This window comes from Triturus cristatus, chromosome 5_1 (genome assembly GCF_964204655.1).
Source record: "Triturus cristatus chromosome 5_1, aTriCri1.1, whole genome shotgun sequence".
Classification (NCBI taxonomy): domain Eukaryota; kingdom Metazoa; phylum Chordata; class Amphibia; order Caudata; family Salamandridae; genus Triturus; species Triturus cristatus.
Genome location: NC_140587.1, coordinates 16,806,144 through 16,823,127, shown reverse-complemented (window position 1 = coordinate 16,823,127; position 16,984 = coordinate 16,806,144). Strand labels below are relative to the sequence as shown.

The window sequence follows — 16,984 nt, the reverse complement described above, 5'->3', positions numbered from 1 at the left end:
GCGTTGATCCTGAGCACTGAGCCTACCTTTGTATTCATAAGTGCTCCGTGCGTGCTCAGCCCGAATAGCGTGTACCCTCAGTTGATGTTCTCGAGTGCTCCATTCTCCAGTCGAGGTCTCAGGGGCAAGGCGGCGCCTCATCCTCAAAGGGTGTCCAGCAGTGCAGTACACTCCGTGTACCGGTAACGCTTTATCCTCAGGGTAGGCTTAAAAGTGCTCAAGGTACTAGGCAGGCGGGTAACGCGTTCTCCACACGACATGCCTAGGAGTGCCTAGTCCTTAAGGTAAACGATCAGCGCTTCAGCCTCAAGTTATGCTCCGGGGTGCATAAGGTTCCAAGTATACGAGAAGAACTGTATTGCCACGATACGCTCATGTGCCTTTGTTTCTTTGTAGACAACAGTAGCGCCGTGTGTGCAGGCCCCGGCCCGCAGCACTAGTGAAGTTCATACTGCAGGGATTGCTGAGGTAACCGTAATGAGATGCGGTAATGCAAATATTAATTTGTACAAGTTAAGATACATTGCCCTATAAGATACTGTGCGTGCTCCTTTGATTAGATAAATCTGATTAATTTGCATTCACTTTACTGTGTGGCGTCCCTTATTGTGTGCGTTTGCTGCTTCAGAGGATGTGTGTGTTGTATGGTCGCTTAATACATAGGCCTTTAGGCGCCCAGCCGCTCGTGTCACGTTACCCCCTTATGGCCTGGAGACACCAGGTCTTACACTCTGATATCCTTGTCCTACTAAAAAAAGTTGGATCCGGCTCCCCTACAGACTACTGTCCCCCACACATTCTACAAGAAGTCTTTTCTATCTGCCCAGCCCCCCCACTAGCGCTTCTCAATAATTCTCTCAGACAAGGCACGGTCCTCGACACCTTCAAAATTGGCCCCATCCTTAAGAAGCCCAACGCCGATCCCTTGATACTCAGTAACTTTCGCCACATCTCCTTACTCCCCTACCTCAGTAAGATTTTAGAAGCTCATGTAGCTAATTGCCTTGACTCCTTTATTGAACACTCACTGTTCCTTGACCCCCAGCAGGCAGGTGGTAGACCAGCTCACTCTACGGAGTTAGTCATCCTAGCAGTCATGGACAAGCTTAGGAGGGGGGCCGATAAAAATATCTCCCAGGCCCTCGTTCTTCTGGATTTTTTGGCAGCTTTTGACACGGTCAATCATGATCTCTTGATCGACCATGTCAGCAATGCCGGCATCCAGGGACTAGCCCTGAAGTGGATCTCCTCCTTCCTGGACAATTGTTTCCAGGCTGTCCACCTAGCTACCTTCTCAGCCGAGAAAGTTAGGCTGACATGCGGGGTCCCTCAGGGGTCTTCTCTCTCACCTCTCTTTTTCAATCTGTACATGTCACCCTTGAGACGCTCCTTACGCAACAGTGAAGTAGCTACCTTTAACTACGCCGACGGCCTTCAGTTGGTGTTTAAAATTGACTCCTCTACCACCTCAGCCTCTAACTTTCAGTCTACCATGAACCTCACCAGCAATTGGATGTACGCCAATCAATCGAAGCTCAACCCTGACAAGACTGAGCTAATCCTGACTGGCGGCACCTCCAATCCTTGGAACCCTAACTTCTGGCCCCCTCTCTTAGGCAACCCTCCTCACCCGGCGGAATCCGTAAAAAGCCTGGGGGTCATTATAAGCAAAGATCTGTCCATGAATTCCCAGATCGGTGCGGTGGTATCATCTTGCTTCTTCCATCTACGCAGAATCCGGAAAATTTGCAGATTCCTAACCACCGAGGCCCTAACCCTAGTCCTCCTGGCTTTTTCGTCATATCCCGTATTGACTACTCCAACTCACTTTATGTTGGCATCCTGGCCTACCAGCTCCACTGCCTTCAAATGGTTCAGAACCAAGCAGCTAGGCTCATCTTCCATCAACCCAGACATCAACATGCCCGCCCCTTGATGAAGAGCCTCCATTGGCTCCAGGTGGCCAAACATTGCGCATTCAAATTGGGCTGAACCAACTTCAAAGCCCTGGCTGATCAAGGCCCGGCTTTTATCTCCTCTATGATGCATCGCTATACCCCCTCACGTGAACTTCGCTCTTCCCACTTGAACCTGCTCACTGTTCCCCCCTTTAAGTGGAAAAAACAAGGTGGTCTCAGATTCTGTCTTTTGGCCCCTCAACTCTGGAACTCCCTTCCCACGGAGTTCAGATCTATAACCCCATACACCCGATTTAGAACTCTCCTTAAAACCCTCTTATTTTATCAGGCATACGAGTAAGCATCTGTCACTATACTACTGTCGTTTCCCGCCATTAGCGCCATGAAACCGCTTGGTGTAAGAGCGCTTTATAAAAAATTTTAACATAACATTGTCCATATCGCAGCAGGGTGCACCGACCTTAGCACACACCCCACCCTCCATTGTGGTCATCAAGTCCAACACATACCAATGCTGCATCACCCTGAGGCGGATGGCTCTTAGTTCTTCCTTAATCACATTCAGGCCGAGCTCAGTGCTGTTCTTCATCTTCAACATTTACCATCTGGTTATTTGTAACCAGCGATGTTCACTTTGATCTACAAGGTGATGAAGGTGTGGACCCTCCTGCGATTATTTGTGTGTCAGAAAACAGCCTGAATTCTTCTGGAATGTCCTTGTACTGAGCCCAGCCAAAATATTCAGCAGTTCTCTTTCCTTGAGCCTGATGCAACAGAGTCATCTTCTTCTTTAGTGGATGTTGGTGCAAGTCTGACAGATATTCTCCGTAAATGACCAGGGTCGAAGTATGTATGATGTAAATGGAGCAGAAGCCACACCATCCAGGGATGAGCTGAATGGAAGCATTGCCAGTACGTGACCATCAGCATGGAGATGCCCCATTGCTTGTCCTAAATATGTGCAATATGTGCATGGAGATGCCCCATTGCATGTCCAGAATGTGCAACAGTTTTCATTTGTTCCCAGTGGAATGGTTCCTTTACCTCTGAAGCACAAGGAATACAGTGTAAGTTGCTGTACAATTAGGGGTTGCCACTTTCTTTCTAACCACATTTATCTTTTCACCTCAGTATCCCATGAATGCTGTTGTTCAACCCTCCCCTACGAGACTCATTTCCCTATTTATCATCCTGGTGGATGTCCCTGCACTGGAACTCCATGCCTGAGGTCCATTTGTTATTAAAGAAACAGCCCCAGATATGCTAAGGGTCACCCTGGGACCACAGATGGAAGCGGGAGCGAAGGTGTTCATGCATTGCTATGGTGGTTTTTGTAACTCCAAGAATCTATTTTCTGGAAAGTTTTGGGCCAAACAGTATTCTCCCCTTTGGTGCCCCTCCTGCTCATCCTATATAGCTCACTTTGAATCTTGCTAGGCTCAGTGAAATGTACAATGCTATGGGAGTGGTCTTGTAATGGGTCAGATTCACTACTACTCAATGGGGTCCTACTTGGTTGGGTTGTATCCTGGTCCTAATCCTACATAGCTATAGGTGAAGAAGGCATTTTACGTTTTATGGGGCTACCTCTTGGGACATCTTGGGACTCTTGTAACTGGAGGTGAGTGTGTGAAAAGTGTCAGTGCTCCGGCCATCATCTTCTTGTGTGTGCTTTGTTCACCCTAATTTGGCAGGGTATGTGCCCATACGTGGGTCCCTTGCTCTCCTTGCCACTGGATTCAAGCTAGCCTGACTGATAAGGGGTGAATCCCCAAAACAGGTCTCAGGATGCTTGTTTCCGATCCAGGGAAGACCTGGCTTGGCAGCTTGAGCGGACCTGTTCCCATGAGGCACAGGGTCAAGACTGATTTGCATATGGCTGGGTCTAAACTACCGTGGTGAACTGAGCTAAAGAACGATGATGGATCAAACCCAGTTCTGTGAGACTGGGGGTGAGTGTATAAAAAGTGTCAGTGCTCCATCCATCATCTCCTTGTGTTTCCTATGTTTGCCCTAATTTGGCAGTGTATGCCGAGACATGGGTCCCTTGCTCACTTTGACACTGGATTCAAGCTAGCCTGGCTGCAGAGGGGTGAAACCCTGAAACCAGTCTCAGGATGCTTTTTTCCGGTCCAGGGAAGACCTGGCTTGGCAGTTTGTGCTGGACTGTTCCCATGAGGCACATGGACTGATTTGCATATGGTTGGGTCTGAAGTTCTGAACTGGGGTGGTGAAGTGAGCTAAAGAACAATGATGGATTAAACCCAGATATGTGACTGGGGTTGTCTGAAAAGTTTCAGTGCTCCATACTTCATCTCCTTGTGTTTGCTACAAGTAAAGCCTGCCTGTCCGTACTGCATAAGCCAGGATGATTTCCAGGCTCCCAAGAAGATGTTACGCTACCCCCCTGCTGTATAAGCTGCAATGGCTCCCCATCAGGCAGAGAGCAAAATTTAAGGGCCTCTGCATCGCCCACAAAGCAATCTATGACCAAGCCCAAGCCTACAATAAAGAACGCCGCCTGGCCCTTTCACGATGCAACACTGCATCCAAAGGGGGCAGAGCAATGAACCGGCACTCCTCCGGTTCAGGAAGCAGCTCAAAACGGTCCTGTTTAGAGAAGCCTTAGACACAGTTTAGCTCACTGTCCTTGCACCGGTACGGAACCGCTAGTAGCTCTGGCCACTCTATCCAAAGCGCTAAGAGACCTGTCAGTGATTATGAGCTATATAAATATCAGTTCACATAAACATTAACATTAACATATGGAATCAGCAAACAGATGTAACATGACCTGACTGTTGTCTTGGAGCCCAAGGTGGTCAAGTGCTGATAACAGGTGTTGTGTAAGAGGGTGCTGTGGGTGTAATTATAAGTGATGTGGGAGGGGTCCCTACGCAAGAGTGGTGATAGCTTCAGGGTGGACTTCATTAGACTAGGCAGTGCTTTGATGATGAATCGATAAGGAAATACCCATGGCAAAAAGAGGGTATATAGAAGTGCAACAATAGATAACTTATTTAACATTGCAGGTCTTTGGAGAAATGTCTGTAGTTCTCTGTCGAATGGGGTCTATTGAATTAAAAGTTTGAAACAAAAGTGAAGATACAGTTCGTAGTTCTCAGTTTCCACACTGTAGGTCTCATCGGGGTGTTGATGCGGCCACTGAAAAGGTGGTGCACTTCGATTGCCAACCTGTTGAATAAGAGCTGCGTTCAGTGGTTAGTCTAGAAAACAGTGCATTATTGTATGTGCCGTCATTTTACGTTTAGGGTTCCTGTGCTCTTCTTTAGGGGTTTTCCACATGCATTCATGCAATTTTGAGTGAGGCACCAGAAGACGGCCCAAGTCGGCGTATCTATTTTTGATCGGTAACGTTAAAGAGTGGGACGCACTAATTATTTATGGCTGTCCTGCCACTCTGTCTCCGTATCTAGCTGGGTTTTTAGACTGGTAAAAGATGTTTACAGGGTAAACTCATGAACAGAGAATGGAATCCATTTTGGCTAGGGTTCCATGGGCATTGCCAGACTCTCTCTCCAATGTGTACACAGGAGGTGCTATAGGTGACGGTGGTGTCTTTTGACCTACAAGTGTGAGAGGAGATTTATTAAGAGGGGGCTTGATGCAATTGAATATTGTTAGCGATTGCAACGTGCCCGGAGGTCACGTATTTAGCCCTCTAGTCCCGGCATGCAACGTGACCCTTCCTAGTCGCGCCAGGTGTCTTGACTATCCCCTTTTTTTAGTAATTTTATTTTGGGCTAGCTTTGGTCTTCTTTTTATTGGTCTTTTGGGCACTACCTTAGATCTTCTGTGATCTGCCATCTCACTTATCAGGGGAAACATTGAGGTGGTCAAAAAGCTGTCTGGTGGCCTCCAGGTGCTTCTGATATTGAAGTGCCTGAGATTGAGCTCACTGCTCTTTCCAGGCGCTTTGTGTGAGGTCTTGTGTGTTGACTGATTGCCAGGCCTGACACGGAGGTGGGAACATGTCTGTGTTCTAAGCTCACACGGAACTTTGATGGACTTTTGTGGACTATGGGCTTCTTTTCCCTGGCCTTCGTTCTCCTTCGTACCATGTCTTTCCCAGGGTATTTTCACCTGTGGTTCCCAGCTGGGCCAAGGACCTCGAAAAGGTGACATGCTTTGTTCATTATTTTAGAGGACCATGGCCCAGTGAACAGGCTTTGGATACTTGGAAAATTTTGAGCGTAGGGGAGGAAAAACATTGTTGCTTAAGGAATCAGGAGCTAAAGGTCAAGAACTCGTCAAAATTCATCTAACGAAGGGTATAGAATGGGACAGTTTGCTATTTGGGCAGACCTCCCTTTCTGACTGACTTGGTGGCCGTTGCACTTTACAACCTATCAGAACTAGTGCAGTAGAGGTTATTCAAGCGTATGGAAAACCTGGCTCCAGACGACGGATGACAGCTTAGTTTTGGAACTGAAAGGGGGCCTCCATTTAGGTAGAGGCAGCTAGCTTTTTGGGGGCACTGTTGGAACCATGCGAGATACAGAAATTTTGGTCCCGGGCTGTGTACCCGAGAATGTTTTTTTTTAATTTGGTCATAGGAACCCATTTCAGTTGACTTGTGTGTGCGGGGACCTGTGGGCCTGCTTTTAATGACTGTATAGGAGCTGTCCTGCCACCCTCATCAGTCTGCCTCCCCCGGGGTGGTTAGCAGCCCCACCCTGGGGGACCAGCAGCAGGAAGGGGCCTAGGCTACAACAGGCACCATGAATGATGTACTCCTGTGAGAATACCCGATCAACAAAACACATCCAGCAGCCCTGAATTTCCTGAAAGTAAGGAAAGGGTTGAATTCCTAATGTTGTCTCAATGGTCCTTCTTTTGAGATTTGGTACAGTGACTTTTTGGAGTGCGCATTTAATGGATGTTTCGCGCTGGGGGTTCTGCATTTCTGAGAAGGCATTGCCTTCCCAGACAGTTACCCCTCCCTGCAGCGGTTGTGGCCCCGGTCCCCGTAGGGCTGGTTTTCCTGTCTGTTGTTTCTGTTGCCACACGTTTGACCAATTACCTGATCCCTGTTGCAGTGGTGCAGTGGCTGACTGACTTTTCTGCAGCTGAGTGTAAGATGCATTTGGGTTTCCCTGGGCTTGGTTTTGTGGATGGAGATTCTGCGGGGCTGGCCCAGGCTTATCAACCTCTGTTTGTGATATGCTTTTAGCCAGCATCAGTCGTTCATGTGCCCAATCTGTGGCAAAAGCAACATTCTCTAAGGTCTGGCTGCTTCCAACCTACCTGACTTCTGCCGTTATAGTCAGGTTGAAACCTTCGGGGGTTTTACAGTGCAGCCCCCTTCCAGACTTGTGGCATTTGTATGCCCGCAGCAAACGCGACCCTCTTGAGAGCGGTCTTTTTCAATTTGTGTTGGGCCAACTCAGCTGTGTCTCTCTGAGCTTGCTTTTGTTTTTCCTTGTTCTTTTCTAGTTTCTGTTTGTAATAGTACAACAAGTGGGTATGTATCTCTCACCAGGGTTTGGTATCTAACCCTACTGCGCTGTCCAAACTGCTCTGTATCTCAGTTGGCAATCCCCTTTTGAGGATATTTTTGAAGAATGTGACTTGCGGGCCTGTATTGGGCCATGGCAGTCCTGTCGCTTGTCCCCATCATTCCATCATTCTATTCAAAAACTCATTCACGGTCTCCCCAGGTTTCATTGTGTCAGTCATTAACCCTCCTACATCTGGGAAGCCAGGGAACATATCCCTCAGAGCCAACCATATTGGGCGCCTGTACGGATTGACTGTGGCCCCATCATGTTCGGCGTTTGTCAGCATGCCCTGCTGGGATGCGAGGGGAACGTTGTGTTAGTCTGCTCTCCGATGAGACTAGTTAGCAGAGACTTGATATTGCCTATTGCTAAGTTTACTCTTGTGGTATTCTTCTCAAACATGAGATCTATTTCCCCACTCCGTCCAACAAGAGTGGCAATTTGGCCCTTAGCCCTTCTTTGTACATCTAAGCCCAGGGTACATATATGGTCCCTGACACATGCCCTTCTGCAGCAGTTGATACGTTTGCCTTGGGGTAGTTCCACTGGTCTCTTCGTAACATAGTGTTCCCATCTTCCTAGGCAATCCTGCATGTAGGGAAAATTCCACTTGATATCTCCCCCTCCATGCCAGATGTAGTCTTCTACCATGTCCTCAGGTTTGAAGGATCTGTCCACTCGACAGGTGTATCGTACTGAACCTTTTCCTCGGTCCAGTGGGCTAGCAGATGGAAAAATGGCCGTGTGAACATCTTGCCATCCTTTTGGGTTACTATCTCCCTTGGGGTTAGTCTGTCCTGTGTGTCGCTGCTCCCCTCATGCACATGCAAAGGTACCATAATAGTTCTCCTGCGTCTTAGTTGAGTTTGCACCAGGCCACCTTGGTCTCTTCTTTCCCTGGTCTGCCCCCTCCTATGTTGATGATCTGGTGAGGCTCAGGTCCCAGTCGAAAGCATCTCCCGTAGTTCTGCCTTGGACTCTTCCCCAAACTGGACTCTTGACCTACCCGCCCTCCTCAGTTGGTGGGCATACTGCTCTGCATTCTTGCTGTGCTTCCAAGATGCAAGCTCTCTCTCTCTCTCACTCCTTAGTTTGCACCTTTCCTCTAAATCCCACCTTTACTGCCTCCTTTGCTCTGAGCTATGTGCTGTTCTTTTTGGTCAGAACTTGCCTTCAAACTCGCTGCCTGTTTTTTCTTTGGCTACCCAAGCAAAGCCTGTGGCTTCCACCTTATCGTCTGATCCCGGAGGACTGGGAACCCTATCCTCATCCCCGCTAGTTGTATCAATTTCCAGAACTGTTATGAATCTCCCTATCACTCGTGTGTGCTCATCACCTGAACCTGTGGGACTGCATGTTCTGTTGTCGCTGGGGTTCGATGGGCTAAACGCGGACTGGAGTTCGAACATCTGGGAGCTCTAGCACTGGACTGGGGTGGAGCTGGGATTGCCTGGGTTACTGGCCTGTTAGATTCTCATGCCTGGACCGAACAGTTTGCTGTTTTTTGGTGGGGGCCCTCTGACTCCCTATAGCGGTGGGTTGGCTTAATTAATGCAAGGAGAACAGGCATCGGGGAGAGGACGTCCATACCCGCATATAATGGGGGAGGAGCAGATGCTATTGTATGTGTGATAGGATTATCGGTTTGGGCTTTCTTGAAGATGGTCCAGAGCTCTAATAGTGCATCTCTCCTGTCCGCCTTCTTATTTTGTGTTGTAACTCTTTATTAACAATTCTTTAATAAATTACATTTTGAGAGCAACAACATCGGCCACACAAATACAATGGCCGGAGGAAATAGTTTAATGAGAACTTGCGTGGTGTGTGCCTCTTGGGAACTGAAGGAAGTATCTAAAGGGTGAGGGGTAGTAGGTGTATGGTAGGGGAGGCGTGCCAGCTTTAGCTTTTCAGGTGGTGGCTGTGCTCTGACCGTGTGTGGGTAGGAGGGGGGTCCTGAAATATTGGCAACAGTATAAGGAGCCCTGCGGACTACAATTTCTTACGTCAGGCTGGGGCCGGGTCAGCCCCTAAGTGAAGGCGGATTGTGTGCAAGAGATACGAGCTGATAGGGTGTATCGCAGTTGATTGGGTGTTGCACCCCTTCTATGTGTCGACTTTTAGAAAAAGGGGGACTCACCCTGCTCTAAAGTGATGTAGGCAGTGCCTGGGGAGGCAGAGGCATGGGGGAAGGTGTTTTACATCACCTTCTGAGGGTTCCCATCACGGTTCCTTGAGGGGACAGAGGGGAAGGGCTGGGGTTACGGGAGAGGTTCGGTCACAGGGGAGAGTGAGAGCAGGGAAGAGTAGAGGGATAGGGGGAAATGGGGGTAGGTAAGGGGGGGACATATGCATGGAGGGTGAGAGAGATCATAGTAGTGCCGGACATCAGGGTGTGCAGGGTGTTTGGAGATGAAGGGGGTTGCACAGGGCAGTCTATACATGTCTGGACTGTAGCAGGTACATGCAGGAGAAAGAGGGGGGTTGGCGCCATGTTTGTCTGCAGGAGGGTTGATAGGGGGAAAAGGGGAGTGACTCTAGTGCGTGAGGCAGCTGTTGTCAGACTGTGGTTGGATTACTAGTTGTGCCAAATCCACGGGAGCGAAGATTACGCCTCTTCCTTCCCTCAGCGCTATGACACCTCCAGCAAATATATACTGAAGATATGCAAAGCCCCCAGGGAGTGGAGAGACTGGAAAGGATCACCAGGACCACGACGGGGAAATTAAAGGAACCCTGCAGAAAAGAGAGAGAACAGACAGATAAAAGGTTATAGCTATCCCACCCAAGTATTTAGTGTAATAAACAAGAAACTACAACATATCAGAGGTTATGCCTGCCCGTACTCACACTCTTCACCCAGACTCTACGCTGAATTGAGGATTCTGTGGGGCTCAGACTAATCAGTGAGAGTTCAAATGACAGGATAATACGTCCAACAATTCCTTTCAGGGTGCAAGAGAGTTCAAGTAGTTGCTGGAGAACAAGGAGGGGATAACCAGCGATAAACACCTCGCTGTTAACGATTAAAGTTTGTTCAAAAATAACAATATTCCCGAATGGGATTGATGTCTCTGATACTAACGTTAATTACAGTCCATAGGTTTGATAACGCGCTCGTCGGGGCTTATGTGCAACGAGAAGCATCAGTAAAAGTATTGAATTCACAATGTTCTGAAAGCGATAAACTGGAAAAAAGAAAAAAAAAAGGTAACGAAGTCGGGTACTCCGGCAGGGAGAACTTAACTGAAAGGGCAGTCTCTGTTCAACGCTATTCCTGGCTCTGATGGTAACGCCGATATAGTTTTCATGAGGAACAAACACTGCGGGTGCACGTGGTCAGAGCTCTGTTACGAAGCCGACGGCAGTCTTTTCCGTTGTAGCAAATTGTGAAGGCAGGGGCAGAGGTTCGCAGGCGGAATCGCGAAGGCAAGTACAATTCGCCAAGGAGGGGTCTTGGGAGGTGGGGACGTGAGCAGGACTCAAGTGCTTGAAAGGGAAACTGGAAACGCAGAGGATGACAAATCCTTCAGCAGTCCGTGAACTGTTGCTTACTCGCAAGGTACTCGAACAAGGGGGCGTGATCCTCAGCTGGAAGGAAGGTCAAGCACCTGTTACAAGGGGCTGCGTGATTATATACATTAACGTGTTCTCTGATTGGTCTCACAGCATCATGGGCAGGCAAACTATGCGATAACCATCGCAATGCATCCTGGGACATGTAGTATTTTGCTTGTTCTCGAGCCCAGAAAGCGTGCATGAAGCCCGACTGTTAACAGCTGTGCTGATTGTAATTTACAAGTCATCGATTGGCGTTGTTGCCGCTGCCTGGGACCGGTTCTCTGTTGTAGGGCTAACCTCATTGCCGCTCTCTGTGCATTGGAACGGTGCCCATACCTAAAGGAACAGTTCAGATTGGTCCTGGAGATTGTAAATGACTCATTCGTGGGAGGCCGTTTGGATCATGGCCACTAGCCAGGCCTCCTGTGACAGTGGGGTCTGCGACCTTCTTTGCCACAGGATACATATTTTAGCTGTGGCCAGTGCTGTGTGGAAGAGACGGTGTTATGGCTTTGATAGATCTGGGGAGTGCTGCAGGTCATGCAGAAGGATATGCAGCAGGGGTAAGTGGTAGGTATGGGGCATAGTGATGCTCAGGATCCGGCCCACGTAGGCACAGAAAGGCTGCACCGATGGGCATTCACATATAATATGGTTCATGTCACAGCCCATGTACGCGCAGCTCCAGCAATTTGCATGAGGGAGTAGGCCTGACCTGTGCAGTTTTGTTGGTGACCAGTGCCAATCATTTAGGGTCTTAAATATACAGAATTTCTATCTTGCCTCCCTGACGCCTCTGTCCAGGTGTTCTAGAAGCTCTGCCCACTCATCCTCCACGTAGGAGACCAATAATCGAGCTTGCCATGGGGTTTGTGACAAAAGGTGGGAGGTGAGTACCCCATACAGGCTGGACGTCACTCCTTTGTGTTTTCCCCACGTGTGCAGATACAATACCACTGGTGAGGCCAGTAGCGACCAAGGGCGCGGTCGCAGACATTTCCTCAGACAGTGCCGAAGTTGCATGAATTTCCAGGACTTCGGCGCATGAAGGCCAAATTCCTCTCTTAATTGCACAAATGTCTTGAGGTCACCATCATGGAGGAACTGGTCCAGGATGTGGAAGCCCGCTGCCTTCCACAGGGTCAGGACAGTTTGTGCATGGCCGATAGTACCGGATAGGCGGGGTCTTGGTGGCTTGTCCCTGGCCCATATAGTGCGGAGAGGCCTACCCCTGTAGACACAGGTGCCTTTCTATGTGCACCCATTGCGGCATGTCAAGGATTTCTGGTAGCATGTACGCCATTTGGGAGGTCTGCAGTGTGAGGGCAAAGTGCTCTTCGTACGGGAGGCTCAGTCCTCCGCTGGAGCGGTGGGCTTTTAGTTTCAGCGCACAGAGGATTTTATCCTTGAATCAATTAAGCATAGAGTGGCAAGAGGTACCTGGAGGTGAAGCATACCACGGGTATATATAAAGCTCAGGAAGGTGACGATGCGTATGGCTTGTACTCTACTCTACATGGGGAGCCCCAGCACCTTCCATTTTTCTAAGTCGCGTTGCATCCCCTCCATCCCTTTGTTCAGGAAGACACCCAGGTATTTGAGGCACGAGGGTTGCCACTGGAAGGGGAATCCATGTATGGCCGCCATTGTGGTGCCATCTGAGATGGGCAGTGCTTCGCTTTTGTCCCAGTTTATTTTGTAACTGGAGAAGGATGAGAAGTCATTTATAATTTGAAGCAACGATGGCAGTGAGCAGGGTAAGTTTGTAAGAGGGAGTAGGATGTCATCTTCGTACAGATAGAGTTTGGAATCTGTCACTGGGAGGCGTATGCCATTGGTGTTGGCCGATTGGTGTATGGTGGCTGCTAGGGGTTCCCTAGCCAAGAAATGGAGGAGTGGGGAGAGTGGTCATCCTAGACCCGGCCCCCTGCAGATCAGGGATGGATCTGATGCAAAGCCCCTGCAGTGTACCTGTGCAGGGGGGTTGTCATATAGCAGTCGCACTTTGGCGATAAACTGGTTGCCCAGTCCGATATCGTTCCAAAAGATAGTCACACTCGATGAGATGAAACGATGCGTCGAGTGATAGTACCAGTGCATCAGTCTGAAGACTTTTAGCAGACCGTAAAATGTGGCTAGGGTACGCTGGTGGTTCTTGAGGAAGCGGCCAGGTACGAATCCTACTTGCGTGTGGTGAACCAGGGAGGGGAGAACTTTATGGAGGTGGGAGGCCAGGTCACTGGCCTGGATTTTGATATCACAGTTCAGCAGTTAAATGGGGTGGTAACTGCTGCACAGTAGGTGGTCTTTCCCGGACTTCGGTAGGATGGCAGTCACTGCTTTATTAGAGAGGGGACCTAAAGAGGATGTGTAGTCCGCCTCTTGGAATGCAGCATGCAGCGTGTCAGCTACGCCCTGTCCTGCCCAGTGATAAAACTCCGCAGGAAAGCCGTCTTTGGCCGGGGCTTGTGGTAGGGGAGGTTCAATCTCCTCCTTACTGATCTCTCCTTCAAGAAGTTCCCTGATCTTGTCCGAGAGGCAGGGAAGGTTGCCTCTGCGATGAAGGTAGCTAGTTTGTCCTTGTCAGCTTGCGTCCCCGGGGTGTAGAGAGACTTGTAGAACAGAGAAAATGTGTTCAAAATATCCTGGGGACGGGTAAGTGTTGCCTCTCCAGCTGACTGTATAGCCGGCATGGCCATGGCAGCTTCCCTTTGGCATAGCTGCACCACCAATAGTCTCCCTGCCTTTTCCCCCTGCTCGTAGTGTCTCCCTTTCACCCTTTGTAGCACGTATTCTGGCTTTAAAAGTAAAAAGGCCGTTCAGCGCCATGTGGGCCTGCTCCAAGGATCTGTGGTGCTGTAGGGTTGGTTCAGCTGTGTATAAGGATGCAATGTCCTTTTCTAGCTCCTTCTGCAGAGCAGCTGTTTGCCTATTGGCCTGCGCTGCGTCCCACATAAGCTGCCCCGAATCGTGGCTTTTACTGTGGCTCGGAGGATCCTGCCTGAGTCCACAACCCTCGGTTGGTGAAGAGGTACCCCCGGAGGTGTGTTCACAATTGAGATTTGTCCTTAGGGGTCCGGTGACACTGTATATTCATGCGCCAGGGTTTATGGCCCGGTCTGGCCAGTCCTACATCCAGCGATAGGAGGTCCGGCGAGTGGTCAGAAACTGCTGCCTCTAGAATGTGGGATTCTCGGACAAGCTGCACTGTCCTCTGGGAGACCAGGAAGTGGTCCAATGTAGAAGAGAGTGCCGTGAGTAGGGGAGGTAAAGGTATATTCTGCATCGGCCGGGTGGCAGTGGTGCCAGTGGTCTGCCAATCCATTGTCTGCCAGTATGTTGTCCATCAGAGCTCTGTCTGTGGCGCTGCCCCTGTTGAGGGGGCCCGTTCTCTCCAGAACTGGGTCTCTCACCAGGTTCCAGTCCCTGCCAATAAAGTACTGTGAGGCACCTATCTCCACCAGTAGGCGATTCAGTTGACGAAGAAACTATTGTTTCCCTCCAGTCGGGGCACAGACTGATCCGAAGCAGACATGGGCCTCCCCTATACGCAACTTGGCAAATGCGTATCATCCGTCTGGGCCCGTCCATGTCCTCGCGACCATGGCCGGGAGAGATTTGCATGAGGATCAATACCCCACATTTGAGGGCAGATCCTGTGTCCAAGGAGTGCCCCATGTACACTACTGTGGATCACCTTTCGCACACAGTCCCTGTCCAACTTATCAGACTCTAGGGCATCTAGGTGGGTTTCCTTCCTCACCCTCCTCTCCTCCCTCCCTTTCTCTCCTCACAGCACCTGCGAGTCCTCACGTACCCCTCCCACCCTACCCGCCTCACTCACCCCTCTGCCTAATACTGGCCCTTTCGCCCCAACCCTCCTCCTCCCCTCTTCTCTCTATATCTGCACCTGAGCCTCTCTTCCTTTGACTCCATCCCCCTTTTCTGCGTACCACCCTGGACGCCCCATTTCCCAAAACACACAGAAGACGAGAATCGCCCCTGCTGCCCTCTAACGCGTTCTCCACACCACTGAGGTCTCTTAACACCCTCCTTCCTCAGTATGGCCACCACTCACCCTCTCTATGCAGTAACATGGAACAGTCATGGACTCACGCACTACATCAAAAGGAAAAAAGTACTCTCCCGTCTGCCTTGTGTTCTGCATATTTGGATGTCTCTGTGTCCTAATGTGTTCAATTAAGTTAGTGTCAAATGTTCCTCTTTTGGCCAGGGCAACGTGTGTGCCTTAGTGTGTGCATGTTTTGGTGGTGACTCCATGATAAGTTGGGTAGTTTTTAAGGGACATATGCACCCTATTTTTTCTGGGTTTTAGGGAATTTTTAGTTTTACTCTGGTTGTGGGGAAATATATATACATATTACCAGTGAACAAGGACTATGTCAGTGTGAAACGCGTTAGGCATAACATAATAATAAGATGGAACATACAGACTTTGTTTGCTGTCATGAATAACAGAAGTTGCCTGGAGAAGAGTGCGCTCTGTTGTGGACAAGTGTGGCTCTTCATATGTTGATGGCAGTCCGGCCATCGAAGCGCACCACCGCCTGGATGAGATGGCAGGTCTTTGGTTTGAAATAAATATAGAAATATAAATAGAATATAAATATAGTATAGACCAACTGGAGATGTGTCATAAGCAGTGCATTTCGAGGGCGCGAGTAATAGCTCAGCTAACTATAACTGCTGAATTTCTCTGGTTTTGTATGAATAAAACCTGAGCCTAACTGTAACGTCTCTGTAACTTTTGTTTTTTTTATTAAATTTCTAAGGTATTATTTATTCTTTTTCCTAACCATAAATTCCCTGTAACCTTTGGTTTTTTCAGTGAATTTCTATGTTTTTTTAACTAGTAGTCATGTTTGCAGAGTAGAGGAGAAAGAGGGCTGGACCTCTGACCAGCTCTCTGGAATCATGTTGTGTAGGACTTACAGTAGGTACCAGGAGGGCTTCCAAGGTCCCTGAGGAGTAAAGTGGACTTTATCCCCCAACCAGTAGTGCACCACAAGCTGCATTTGCAGAGCAGTGGAGAAAGAGTGCATGGCCTCCGAAGACCTGTTAGCAATCCTGCTTTATGGGACTTATTGGAGATAACAGGAGGGCTAGTTGGCCCCCATGGATGTCCTTGGGGTCCAACTACCCCTCCTGTTACCTCCAGCAAGTCCCTCATAGTGGGTTTGCTGAGAGGTTTTCGGTGGCCATGCCCCCTTTCTCCACCACTCTGCAAACGCACCTCCAGGCACACTACTAGTTGGGGGCTAAAGTCCCATTGGCTCTTGAGGGTCCTTCGGTGCCAACCAGCCCGCCTGTTACCTCTAGTAAGACTCACACAGGTAGATTGCTAAGAGGTCATCAGAGTCCACACCCCCTTTCTCCAACACTCTGCAAACTGCCGCCAGGCACACTACTAGTTGAGGAAAGAAGTCAACTTTAGTCCTGAGACACTCAGGAGGCAATGGGACCTCATCCCCCCACCCGCAGTGCGCCGAGAAGCGCATTTGCCTCCACCACCTCTGAGCAATCCTACTGTATGGGGCTTACTGGAGATGAAAGGAGGCACTGTTCCCCTTTTTTTTTTTTTTAATTTTTCAAAAACCTTTATTGAACAAATTTGCACAGCAAGGTTACAAGATTGTACCATATCAAGACATTATATACGAGCATACAGTGTTATGTAGCAGACATTTTGTAAGACTAAAAATTAAGATTGAGGTCCTGGCCCTATATGACACCCAGGGCCTATGCGTACCACCTGTGTCACGCCCAGCAGTCCAAACAGTTAGGCCTCGACCATGTATCCTCCTCAGGGGATAAGCGTACCACCTGTGTCATGCTCAGCGGTCCAAGCAATATTCACCTTTTCTAGCGTGCTGACTATCGGAAATAGGTGACCTCTGCGGGAACACCTCCAAGGCCACCTTGCGACTTCTCAGTTCAGACACATAAAATAGGTAACATGACAGA

General features: G+C 49.2%; 1 protein-coding gene across 4 annotated transcripts in view; it reads right to left on the bottom strand.

The window, feature by feature from the left end:
* Window positions 1-16,984, bottom strand: part of LOC146829972 (GTPase IMAP family member 9-like) — a 93,971-nt gene that overhangs the window by 25,015 nt on the left and 51,972 nt on the right. Inside the window, exon 1 of one of the 4 annotated variants that reach the window (XM_085604002.1) lies at window positions 15,451-15,566. The exons of 2 other annotated variants lie outside the window; for them this stretch is intronic. In XM_085604002.1, coding sequence (XP_085460128.1) covers window positions 15,451-15,529 — 79 coding nt within the window. In that variant the 5' untranslated portion in view covers window positions 15,530-15,566. Of the gene's footprint in view, window positions 1-10,685; window positions 10,844-15,450; window positions 15,567-16,984 lie in introns of those variants that run through there. One more of the 4 variants, XM_085604003.1, reaches the window with a different exon arrangement.